The sequence below is a fragment of the Phalacrocorax aristotelis genome, chromosome 14 (genome assembly GCF_949628215.1).
Source record: "Phalacrocorax aristotelis chromosome 14, bGulAri2.1, whole genome shotgun sequence".
Classification (NCBI taxonomy): Eukaryota; Metazoa; Chordata; class Aves; order Suliformes; family Phalacrocoracidae; genus Phalacrocorax; species Phalacrocorax aristotelis.
In genome coordinates, this window is record NC_134289.1 from 16,930,543 (window position 1) to 16,943,636 (window position 13,094).

General features: G+C 46.1%; 1 protein-coding gene across 6 annotated transcripts in view; it reads right to left on the reverse strand.

The window, feature by feature from the left end:
• Nucleotides 1-11,855: 11,855 nt before the first annotated feature.
• Nucleotides 11,856-13,094, reverse strand: part of ADK (adenosine kinase) — a 298,134-nt gene continuing 296,895 nt past the window's right edge. For all 6 annotated transcript variants that reach the window (XM_075109456.1, XM_075109455.1, XM_075109457.1 and 3 more), the window contains one exon: nucleotides 11,856-13,025. In XM_075109456.1, coding sequence (XP_074965557.1) covers nucleotides 12,901-13,025 — 125 coding nt within the window. In that variant the 3' untranslated portion in view covers nucleotides 11,856-12,900. The remainder of the gene's footprint in view (nucleotides 13,026-13,094) is intronic.

Below are 13,094 nucleotides of genomic sequence, written 5' to 3' on the forward strand. Positions count from 1 at the left end.
AGCGGTACCTTCAGGCAAGGCCGTGGGAAGGAATTAATAAACAAAGTTACGCATAAAGTGAGATTGCAAAGGGAACAGAAATGAAAGCGACTGTGAACTGTGTTAATGCATGGATAATTTATGTAGTAAATACAACAGAAGGCACACAAAACATTGCTTTGGTGAATGGTGCAGGAAAACCTGTCAGCAATAGACGTCAGATATATCCTTTGTAGCTTTGCTGAGGCATTTTGCAGTTGGACAATCAAAACAAAAACGCAGATCCCAGCTGTGGGAGAAGAATCTTCTTGTAGTTTGGTGCTAGGAGTTCCCTGGCAGTTCGCCTTGCAACACTCAGTGTTCGTGCTGAGAGCTCACGTCCCAGGACCCCAGGGCAGCTGCTAGGTGAGTTTATGTAGCTCTGAGGGTACGGGAGCAGCTCTGTACCCCTGCTAGGCGGATGCAGCGAGATTGCTCGCCTGCTAGAACTGTGCACATACAGAAAGAGGTTGGGGGGGGGGGTTTTGGGCTTTTTGCTTTGTTTTGGTTTTTATTCTTGTTGGGCTGTAACAATGTGCTTCATTTCTGGCTGTTCAGCTTCTGTGGTTTAATATTTATGACTCTGCACCTTGGAATTCCCAGGTGATCATCTATCTCACACTGTGCTTAGGGCCAGCCTCCTCACCATCCTGTATCCACCAGAATGTTCACCACCAGGTGCTGAGTAGCCTCATGATTTGCTCAGACTCCATAGGGTTGGAAAAGCCATTTGCTGGACCACCAGGCAACAAGCAGCAGTTATATTTGGCAGGCCTAAAGCCAAAAAACGAAGATTGTTAGTTTTAAAGTCATCAGGGACCGTTCCACATCACATAGAAACTTTCCGACGTGTTCCTCCGTGCTTCAGCAAGAGCAAACACAGAGAGATGAGGGCTATCTGAGGGCTCAGAGAGCATCCCCCCTCCTGGCTGTTGGGGCTCAGGGCCAACCCGGAGCTAGCACAGCTGAGCGCTGCCCCACCGCCTTTGCTGGCCTTGGGCACAGCACCGCAGGGAGGCCCTTGCCAGGGCTGATACCACGTCCTGCGGGACCTGCTTTCAAGCTAAGCCCCTTCCATTTGGCCCCGATCTGAGCTAAGGCTCCTGCTGTGTTACAGCCGTGCCTGTCCTGGCTTTGGGCCCGTTGCTCTGGACCTAGACCCTGACCTGCTGCTGTCTTCCAGCCTGATCTGTTATTCTTAGTCCTCCAGCCTTTCTATACCCAAAGTATAGAGATATCCTGGAAATAAATGCCATTAATTCACAAGGAGAAGTAAACAACTCATGTGAGCGGTGGAACTTCCAACTCTTGGGGTCCAATGGGTCTTTCAATTACATGCCCTTCTGACCTCAGCTGCAGCCTGTATCGCACTGGCACTTCAAAGAGCATCACCACACCAGCAAGTGTCATGGGACTAAAAAAATTATTAAAAAAAAATTCTCCTCTTTGAACAGTAAGTCAGAGAGAGTCCAGGGAAGCTGTGGTCAACGTGACAGGATGCTCTTTTCTTCTTTCCCTGCTTTCCTCTTGTGCCTTCCACCCCTGCCCCAGCTGATTTTGCTGGAGGCTTGTGCCCTGCTCCCGGAATAAATATTTTTGTGCCTATTGCTAAACGGCAGCAGCTGCTCAGACCTTTTCCTACAACTGTGTTGTGATGCAGTCATGATTTCACCACAAAAGTGGTGTTTGCCTGCCATGGACCCCGAAGAGTTCAACACTGATTAGGAAGGAAGGAAGGCTGGCTGGCTGGCAGGCAGCATGGCTGACTAAGCCTGTTTCCTTAGGAACCCAGCCTGAAAGAGTGACAAAGTAAGAGCATGTGTGTTCTGGTAGGCAGTGAATAATCCATTAAAATTCTTAATTAAAAATTTAAACATGTGTCTGCTAATTACATCACCCTTCTCCTGCCCTCAAAAAGCAGCAAATGAGCATGGCTGCACACCTGCTTGTGTGTTTATTTCCTTAGGATGCTGCTCACTTACTCAGCAACCCAAATACCAGCTCAGGTAGCAGCTGCCATTGTAAAAACATTGTGGGGAAGAGCAATGACAAATATTTTCTTTTTGGTAATGAATGGCATAACTGTTCACAGAAATTCTGCTCACTGTTGCTGTGTGACCTGAATTTGTTGATTTTTTTTTCATATATCAGTCCTGATACTATTAGCGCTCATCTCTCAGTCAGGGCTGTTGACTGTCAGCAATGCACATTCTGCTGACCAGCCACGCACACTCTGCTGACCAGCCACGTGAAGACCTTGAAAAGAGCAAGAGATGGCATAAATGTTTTAAAAAGAAGGCTGTAAGTATATGAAAATGAACAAGGCCATTGTCTGTAAACTCAAAAACTGCAGAGAAAGATCTACCAAGGCTCTAGACCCTCTGAAGAGTCTCAGTCCAGCAGGGACGGTGTGGCATTCCACATTTCAAGCGCGCATGGGGTGAGGAGCCTCAGCACAGTAAATGGACGGCTCAGATTAACTGTTGTCTGTGCAAATGAGGGCTCATAGCACACGGAACTCGCTTCACCCTCCCTAAGTTACCCCACAGTGAATCTCCCCCGGTATACGTGGCCTCCTCAGCTGCTCTGAGTTGGCTGGGTTGCAGCCACTTGACATCAGGCCACAGCCTCTGTGTTGGGAAGGCTGTTTTATTCACTGCCTAGAGGAGTAGGATCACGTTCAACATCACTGTTGTTATTTATTACAGTTATTAATTTGGCAGGAGTTAACCAAATTCTGGCAGGTAGCGTATGTCTGTGTACATTAGCATAGCTGTGCTCAGCTATAGTAGGCACGCTGGGTGAAAAATTGATTCCCTGATTTTTGGCTCCTGTCAAAACAGGCAGAGGCCAGAGCACGGGGGCATCTGTGTCCACTGGCACGTATATGGTCACTCTCACCAAATGTTCATCCAACATGCTTTCCTTGAGAGCTGCCTTTACACAGAGGTCTTACCACAACCTGCCAAACCTCTTGGGAGATGGTCCAACTGGGGCGTGGGTTTGTTTCCTGGGGGGCACTTAGAGCCGCACTGATGTTGCACAAGGCCTTCTCCAACTCGAGCTAGGAAAGGCTCAACGGAGAGCAAGAGACCCTGAACCCCTAAACCCCAATACCATGCATCACTAACAAAGCACTGCCTTGAGACTGTGAATGACCCTATGAGATTATCTTTAGAAGTGATATTTTAATGCAGTCACTGACTGTTTTAAAGCTTCACAGGTGATACCGTGAGGTGATGCGCTGGAGGAGGCTTCCTTATCCTCAGGGGTACAGACAAGGAGATGGCTGCCCTACTGCTGAGCTTCCCCGTGTGGAGGTCACATCCATCGAAGACAGCTGGAGTCGGGTGACTCGGCTCAGGGGCTGCCAGACCCATTGAATAGCTTTGCATGTGAGGTGGCGCATCTGCTATTGCAGGGTAAAGAAACTAACAGGTTCTTCCTTTAAAAAAAAAAAAGGTTATTTATTAAAATCGGAGGTGTATGTAGCATTTAGGATGCCATATGGCAAATCTAGAGGCCGTGAAATCCCAAGTAAGGCCACGAGGTTAATTGGTTCTCGTCAGAAATAATGGGCCTGGCAGGCCTGGGCTCTCGGCGCGGAGGAGGGAGCCCAGACCTGAAATTCAGAAATTGGCCTGCCTTTGTAGGCTGCCAGCTCCCGGTCCCAGGGCTTTGCCACTCCTGGAAATCTGAGCTCATCTCTGCTCCTCCTGCCTTTCCTAACGTGCAGAGGGTGACAGGAGCACGGGCGGGGTTTACCGGTGGGACCCCGCAGTACTGCGCTGCCCTGCTACGCGGGGCCGTGGCGAGAGCGCTGCGAGGAGCGCGTCGTTCACGTTGAGGTGGCTGCTTGACGTGGCTCATCTGCTCCAGTAAATGACCACAGGTCACTCACGGGGAACGGTCCCTCTGCTAACCAGGTGCCAGGCTGAGCTTTCTATATTATTTCTGCCCACCGGGGAGACTAGTGGCAGAGCCGTCGAGGACGGGCTGATGCACTTACCTCGTGAGGACTCCCCAGCCCAGACTGGATGCAGCGCCGTGGGCTGAGGGAGACACATATAGTCTGGGCTTCTGTGGGTCAGAGTCGCTTCCCTTTGCACTGCAGTGGTGGAGGAGAAGCACCCAAGGCTTATGCCAAAACCTGTTCAAGCTGGGAGTGGGAGGATGTATCCGCAGCTGGGCTCCGCAGACAAAGCTCAATTACTTTCCATTTGTGCAGGGAATGGGTGCATTTAATCGAGAAACAGTAGCAACCAAAAAGTCATTTCACTAAGTAGCAAGATCATCCACCACTTGGGAGCAGCTAGAACTATTTACAAAATGTTTTCACACTTCAGCAAGGAAGAGGCTGCATATTTCTGACTGTGGAGCAGAAGGCAATCCTATAATAATGCCTCATCTTTACCAATCATTCCAAATTATTCACATGAAAGATCCTGCTTTCTCTCTTGGACTTTAATGAAGCTCCTGTTGAACCAATTATTCACTAGCTATTCACGTATTGTCAGAACGGAAATCGCAGAAGCTTTGTCATTAGGAATAAGGTATGATTGGCAAGGCACATGGCTTTGGGGTGGGTGTTCTTCTTCCCCTTTTTTGCTCCAAAGCCATAGCTTTTAGCTGGCAATTTCCACTGCTATAATCTGATGGAAAGTGATAAAATGCATCAGACTGCAGTACTCAAATGAGAAAACACTCCAGATTAGTAGGAATATAATTATGTTTTTCATGACATTGATTTTTTATTTTCTAACTGATAAAAGTAAACAACTGAGTGGGGGGGGGGGACTGCCGAAAAACAACATTTAGACTTTAGTGAGATAATTAACTCAGCAATTAAACATATTTTGTATTCAGCATTTGTCCTCCATAGCACACAGCATATGTGACGTTTGTCCTTTATTCAAATTCTTACTTCTTGCAATCTTTTTTGTCAGCAGGAGTGGCAGCCGGCAAGAGTCCTGTATGAAGGCCCACTTCTGTGGTGCTTTACTTTTAAAGAGGAATATTCACAGATGAATATTGGAAGGGAAGAGGCAGCCAAGAAGACTCATTAAGCTGAGCTAAATGAGCAGAAATGAGAGGCACGAGACCTGTGCAACAGCATTTGTGTCTGTTTTCTTTCTGCCAGTAGTGTTCGGAGGCAAAGTAAAGCAAGTCCCTCGTGATCCTTGCTGCTTTGTGTACTGGTCAACTATATCCAGCTGCAATATGGGGCTGCAACATCAAATGCCCTGTGCTCTGATCCCATTCGATATCCCAGCATCAGGAGGGGCTAGTACATGGGCGGGATATATCCAAGGAACGTTACAGATCAAGAATTAAAGCCAGTTACAGAAAAGAGGCTAGTCCTTTGCTAGGGCTGCCTGCTGGCTCGACAGAGTTGCTCTCTCACTACAGCGTGAAGCATGGGAAGAGGCATAAGCAGCAGCGGGTCATCAGAAATCTCACTGGCCTTTTTAGCGCAGAGTAGTTCTCCCATCATCAGCTCGGCAGCGTGAGTAAGGCTTCAGGGATGCTGACTGTCTCAGAAGGTGAGAACTACGACACAGGAGAGATGTTCTCCACATCACTGCCCCATCTTCAGCTCTTTTAGAAGAATGAGGTCATTACGAAAAAGTTACAAGCCTAGGCAGGACTTACAAGAGTTTATAGGCAGGATCAAGAGGGACAAGCAGGCGCTGTGTCAGGCAGAGGTGTGCAGGTAAGTCACGCTGTAGGATGACACAGTACTACTGCATGTCAACCCAAACTGCAAAGCCGTAGCTGATACTGTGCAAGTTAATACCCAAGCGCGCTACCGTTTATCTTTTTTCTTTGAGACAACAATGTGTGAGGCTTCTTTCCAGGGCAGCACCCTGAGCCTCAGGGAGACTCCAGTATCCTCCTCCTCTGTGAGACTCCCATGGCCCAATTTAAGCTGCTGCTCCTGGGGGAGTAGATGGGCTATCTTCTGAGCTGGCATAAGTTTCTGTAGTAAACATACTATGACAAATCATTCCAAATGAATTTCTTCCTTTCCCGAGCTGAATTTGCCAGGTTATGTGCTAAAAGTCTTGTTTCTTGCTTTGTCCTGAAACACTGTGGTGCATAATAAACAGCAAGCCTTAAGAAGCTGTTTTACTGCTAATTTTAGGCAATGAAATGTGTCATGTATGCATTCATGATAAAACAAATCACCATGTATCTGGAGCACAACCTTCCCTAAGTCCAGGGTGTTCATCTTGTGAAATCTGTGGCCATTTACGGAATGCAAAAGTTGCACTGATAAATGCTTTTCACTATCAGACATAGAAACGTGTGTGTTATTGTACTGACCTTGGGAGATGAATAGGAAAGCGCTTTGTCCTTACCCTGCAAGACAGCCACAGCAGCTGGCTATGCTTGAGGACAGGCCAGACTAAAATAGGCCTGTCCATGTGACAGGTTGATAGAAGAACCCTGGAAATTCTGCAAGTTATTTGAGTGCCATTAACAGTCACACCAATAGATGATATGCCTGAAAATGATTCCCGAAGCTGGATCAGTTATTTCATTTATAATTCACTGATCCACAGATATGACAACAATCTAATATTTGGGAAAACTTGTGATTGGTAACTGCCTCACCCCTTAAAAAAAAAACCTCAGACCCAAACCTACTCTTTATGAAGCTAACTGGGACAGGAGGTGTGTTTGTGGGGGAAATACTTCAGGAGAGGGATAAATCCTACGGAAACAAAAGGTTGGGGAGGAAGCACTGCCCAAAGAGCAGATAAGCAATGGGGTTTTCTGCAATATCTACAGGAAGTATTAATATGAAGAGGAGAGATTAGAAGAATCATCATTAACTTGCAGTCCAAATAATTTTAAGAAACTGAGATCAAGGTAATTTAAACGTGCTGATGGTTAAAGATTTTGCCACTTTGTCTGTTTGTTATTTATTTTACCTCCTCCTGCCTTCCTGTGAAAAGCGCAACACCAAGAAAGGCAAAAGGCCAGGGAAGAGCAGTTCTCCTCTGTGCTCCCGCTTTAGATGGCTAGCAGCCTCAGACTAGGCGGGTCCCATCCCACCGTCTCTCCTGAGCCAGCAGAGGTGTCTGCAGAGCATTTTGGGAGCTGCTGCTCGGCTCCCTGCTCTGCCCTGTCCTCCGGAGGCTCGCTCTCCAGTGGCTGCCCGGGGAACCTGAGAGCATGGCCTTCTAATCGCTTAGGTTTGCTGCTTACCATCACGTAAGAACAGCCAGCAAATAGGGGAAGGGGGGATGTGACTATTCCCAAGGACCCAAAAAGTAGGTACGTTCAAAACAGAGCAATTTTTAAGTACAGTGAGGTGTTACTTCTAGCATGAATAAGAAAAATAATATGTAGAATGAGAGGTGATTTTCAAGCTGAATCTATTTCTTGAAATGTTCTCTCATATGCTGTTATTATTTCACAGTGATGCTCCTTTAAGGACAATATTTTACACCAACGTTAACATCTCCACGGCACCACAGACAGGGAGGCCTTCCAAGCACACAATTCCTCTCACACTCCGTTTAGGAGCTCTTCCATTTTTCTATGCATTTACGCTGCACCAGTGACTTGAGATATTTGATCCAGAGTAATGATAACGCTTTGCTTTTCTTCATTCTGGCCTTTACTCAATCTCCTTTCAAACATCGCCAGGGAGTAACAGGGCCTCGGGAGGCAGAAAGCCCAGCCAAAGCTTGCCTGTGCCTACCTGGCAGCGCTAGGACGAGAAGACAGACGTGCTCGATCCTTCTTTCATTTGAGATGCGGCTCAGGCCGACATGGCTCTGAACTTTGGAGATGATCTGCCTGCTAAGCTACAGCACGTTTATGATTTGCAGGTTCCTAGTCTGACTTGGCTTCATTTCTTAACTTTTCATTTTCTTTTTAGGGAACCAAACTGTTCACCGGGTTTGGCAGCTGACGGCTATTAACTGTCACACTCCAATAACCAAGGGATAGTTAGAACAGCATTAAATATTTGCACTGTGCAGCAAGGCTATACTTCATCTCAGTACACACGAATCCCGTGCTCTTTTCACACTGGAAGAAAACCCACCTTATTGCTATTCAAATCTATCTGTCTGTCTCTCGTCCCATACTGTCATTACGCATGCGAGGCCTGTCAGTGCCATTGACACAAAGACCCCTCTCACTTTATGCCAACACCGGTGACACCTGAAAAAAAAAAAAAAGACACAAAAGAATTACTGCTTTTAAAAATTTTATTTATTTGGCCTTCATTTTCTAATAAGGTTGCTTATTCCATGTCTTTATAAAGGTATTTCTCCTGCCCTGCAAGGGTGGATGTTTTCTCTCACACGAACAGCTTATAGATAATTCCGTATGAAAGGTGGGTTTTGGTAACTGAGGTTTGTCCATTTTGTACGTCCATGGTTAAACTGTGAGGCTTTGTTTTGAGCACAGATTTTTTTCCCCTCATCATCTTAACTGCCATTTTGAGTCTAATCTTTTAGGAAATATCCTACATAGGCACTCCTTGTGGTCCGCTTTTAAAAAGCAAAATGTATTTTGGCCTCTGCAGGAAGCATTTACAGCACATAATGAATAATGTTTGACACAGGAGTCAGTTAGCAGTCATTTTAGATTAACAACACTGCTCAGAAGAAAACCTTGCAGGGGATTAGACCAAGGGAAAGATGCTTAGGCAATAACCTCTGAGCCAGTTGGTTGCTGAACTATTCACAATAGACATAACTATCTCCGAAGGTCTTAAGTGTGAGAATTATCTCCGGGAAGAGAACAATGAGTTAGTGAGATACAAAACAATAGGCTCATGCTCTAACACAAGCAGTTAGCACCGCACATGTGCTCTTCTCTAATCAGCAAGACTTTCAGACAGTAGCAGTTGGTGCCCAAATTAAGACTTCCTCCCTCCCTTTGATCTTATGTAAAAACTAATGAATTGTATAATCTCCAACACCTCTGAAATCCCGCTGGTTAAAGGGAAACTATCCCTACCTTTCCCATGCCTGTCTCAATTCACTAAATGGGAGCTATATTTAACAGCAGGCCAATCACATGATCGCTGAAAAGGAACAGCACAAGGATCTGTAATCCTAATGCTCTGGAGCTGTGATTGCTGTAAATCCTTTGCAGAATGATTTCCTTTAAATCCCAAACATGTCATCACACTTTTAATTAACAGTTCTTTATGAAAACTGTGGATAAGACCCTTTAAATTAAAGATTGTTCCCAGACTTGTCATCTTAAAACAGTGTGTGTTTCTATTGTCATTTTCATGTAGCATATTTTACTTCACTTTATAAGTAAAGCTTTTTTCCTTTCCTTTCCCCTCCTTTGCCTTCCCTGCCTTAACCCTCACGAGTAGTAACAGCTACCATTATTTTTTAAGGGTAAACAAATAGCTTTAAGTTAGCGCATGCACAAAAGGGAAAATTCAAATAATCAAAAGACCAGCAGTGAGTACAGGCAGAGATGCGGCTGACGCTGCCCTGCTGGAATTCTTACCACCTTCATCCCTTGAGTTTACAATCTAATTGCGCTTACCATCTTCTTTACAGAGAGATTGAGAGAGGAAAGGGACCCGCCCGAAGCAACAAAGTGGATCACCTGCAGAAACCGGGAGACAACCTTTATTTCCCGATTCCCAGCTCTTAATTCTTCTCAGCTGTTCAGCACATGGCTTTCTGAATACCAGCCCTATTTCCCTGCCTGTTGGTCTCAGCACCATTGCTACCCACTTATGTAGTGCTAAACCAAGCCTAAAACGCACGATGCTGGGCACACGAGGTGCGGTTTTATTTCCAGTAAAAGGGAAGAGTTTTACCTGAGCGCGGGTGACACGCTGTGGCCGGTGGCTAGTGAGAGATGGATTTCCACTACTTGTTTTCCCGAAAGTAACCCAGGTGAGAACTCTGGGTTTGAATGATGGCTCAAGCTCCGTGACAGACTCACTCCGCTTATCCCGTCTGGGATTTGAGACAGTGGCACGTGTCACTGGCAGACAACTCTTTCAATGATGTTTTTCAGGAAGCCCAGTTTTCTAACGTGCCTCTGTGCGGAATAAGCTGGTAGAGGACCAAGGAGAGAGGAAAAATAGTTGTGAGAGAGAATATTAAGGATGGCACCATTATCCACAAAATAGATAAAAAACCCCTTCATCAGTGAGAAGCAGGGAAGAAATACAGATCCTGAAAGGAATCCAGAATGAAACTGTCAGGCAATTTGACAGCATAAATTGAAATTATTTAGCATGATCCGGCAATATGTTTCTACGTATCTACATATCATCCAAGAACATCCATTGACAGATATTGGAGAAATAATGAATGGCTAAATAGAGCAGGTCAGCCTCTGATGCCCTTCCACGAATTGCGTAGCAGTTGATTCCTCAGCTGCTCGCACTGGCTTCAAATTATGCTCTGTAGCTGACGCTCAGCCAAACGTCAGGAGCCCAAGCTCACCAAGCACGTCAGTGGAACAGCTCAGAACAGAACCTCTGACTTGACTCTCTTGCATCCTGAACTGAGAAAAAGGAATAGCGGAAGGGAGGAAAGAAGCAAGGAAGGAAAGAAGGAAGGAAGGAAGGAAGGAAAGAAGGAAGGAAGGAAGCCCGCTATGTCATGACTATACCTTCCTTTACATATCTTACCTTCCTCTAGTTATGCTGTCCTGTAGTTTCCTTGGTACGGCAAAGAATGCTTACATATTTTTATTCTGTTTTAAATGGGCCATAATTACCCGGCCAGGACATTGATAAAGTTGTTTCAAAAGGAACGGAAAGCGTCGTGGGTGCAGGGCAAAGGGAACTGCAAGTTTAACCACTAGACTATTGGGTTTTTCCTTACTGACAGCCAAATTCACGCAGTAGGCATGATGTGGCATATGCGACCGTACATTAAAAGCGGGGACTGCAACACATCCTTTCTCGGCCTGTCAGCTTTTCTTGTTTAAAATATATAGCATGGATACATCAAGTTAAAGAATTAAAAATTACCCATGAGATGTAAAAAATAACGTTCTTCTGATCAACCCATAAAGCCTGAAGACAATGTACACTGTAGCCTTTTTCAGGTTTTTTTCTGCAGTTCCCTTTTCCCCCCAATGTATTCATTCCTCTTCCTCCCTCCTGCGCTGAAATGTGAAGACCTGCGCCTCCTGAGAAATGTGAAGTCGAAAGCTCTTCCGAGAGCAGCGCTATGAAGAAACCAGGCAAGTCTTATTTGCACAAAGCTGTTCATGAGTAGGTCCACAGATAGGCAAGGCCTGCACATGCCACCATCTTCAGCCAGAAACCACGAGGCCGAGTCCTTGAAGAACCGACCGTACTTACGATGCCGAGCCCCGTGCTTGTGACGGTGGAGTTCCACGGCCCCAAGAGGATTTTCAGAAGCGGCTGGTTTGAAACTCCTTGATGTTCCTGCAGGGATCCCAGCAGGTGACCTCTAAGACGACAGAGCCTGTTGTCCGAGCTGTCAGCCTGGATACTGGGCCAAACAAGGGACTCGCGATCTCCCCCTGCTCTTTGCAATACACGAACTGTAACAACACTCAGTCTCTGTGCGTCCCTTGTTCCGTGCTATGCAGTGAAGTGCCAAGCCCACACCGACAACGTTCTTTGATGAACCCCAGACGTTAATTTTTCATCTCTCCTGTGGTACAACCGCCGCGCTGATGTTCCTTCCCTTCCTTACTGCTGAGATCGCCCTTGAACGCCCACCCGGACACTGACAGGCAGGTATAAAATGTCAAGATCTAGCATGTTCTGTGGGTTAAGCACCCGTTTCCTTTCCCATTTCAGTTCGATACGCGGAGGAAAGCCGCACGTATACCAATACAAAACCAGGAGCTACTGTATGACAATTTTTTATTTATCAGTATCAAATTACATAGCAAAGTAATGAATGCAGTGTCAGATCACCTCTTCGAATACTGTAAATACAAACAAAATGCACCATATTGCTTAATTAACCAAAGTAAATTAAAAGTTTAAAAATGTGCGTTTCAGAGATTCCGTTTGGCATATCCTGTCAATATATCCTGCATAAATATTTCTGTACCTCATTTTCACTACGTGTACCTTAATTAAATACGGCCTCTAGAAAGCTCACACGGAGCAGATAGGATCTACCTGAACGTTTATGTTTACTACCGGCTCCCGCGCCTGCCCTGCAGTCCCTGGAAGTACCCACCGGCCAGCTCACCTGAACGAGTGTCGCGGCACATAGCGTGGCCAGACCCTGCTCTCACACGGTGCCGGTCCTAAAGCCGCTGGCGTCGCTGCAAGACGACTGAACGCACGGCACCAACTCTGGATTGGGTCCTTAAATTACTGACGAAACAGCTATTCACCCTCATGGAAGCTGGGCGGGGTCTGACGGCCAGATCTTGGACACTCGAATACATAAGGAAATTTCCTGGGACACCTACACCGCTCCTTACGCTAGTGTGACTCCACTGCATAGGAAGAACAACTCCTGGTTTACAACGTTAAGCGACAGATAAAGTCAGGTCTGTTGATTTCACGTAAATTGAGTAGGATTTGGCCACAGCTGGGTACAAACCAGATAATTCAACAGAAGTATTTTAATGGTGTGAATCAGCAGTGTCCCTTACATGGGACTTCCTTATAAACTGTGAAAACAGAACAATATTTCCTGGTGGATGAGACGATAAGCTTCACTCAGCACTGTTTCCAAAAGTTAAAACTACCGAGACGTTGTAGTGGTACGAAAAACACCACAGAAATACATATTTTGTTTAGAATACAATGAACAGAAGTACAGAAGCGTTGATGCAGGTAATTGGAAAGGTAGGAAAGGGAAGGAGGAAAAATTTAGGCAGCAATCCCCCGGCAACATGGGAGTTACTCTTGATCCCTCCGATTCACCAGTATCAGTGGAAGTCGGGCTTCTCTGGGAAGGTGCAACCTGAGCGCTTGATAATTACGCTGGCCGCGTAATGTCCAGCCCGGATGCACTCGGTCACTGGCCGGTCATAGACGAGCTGCGAGAGGAAGCCTGTGAGACACAGTGGGAGACAACGAGAGGGGAGAAAACAGTTAGATTAGGGTTTCTGAGTGTGTCAGT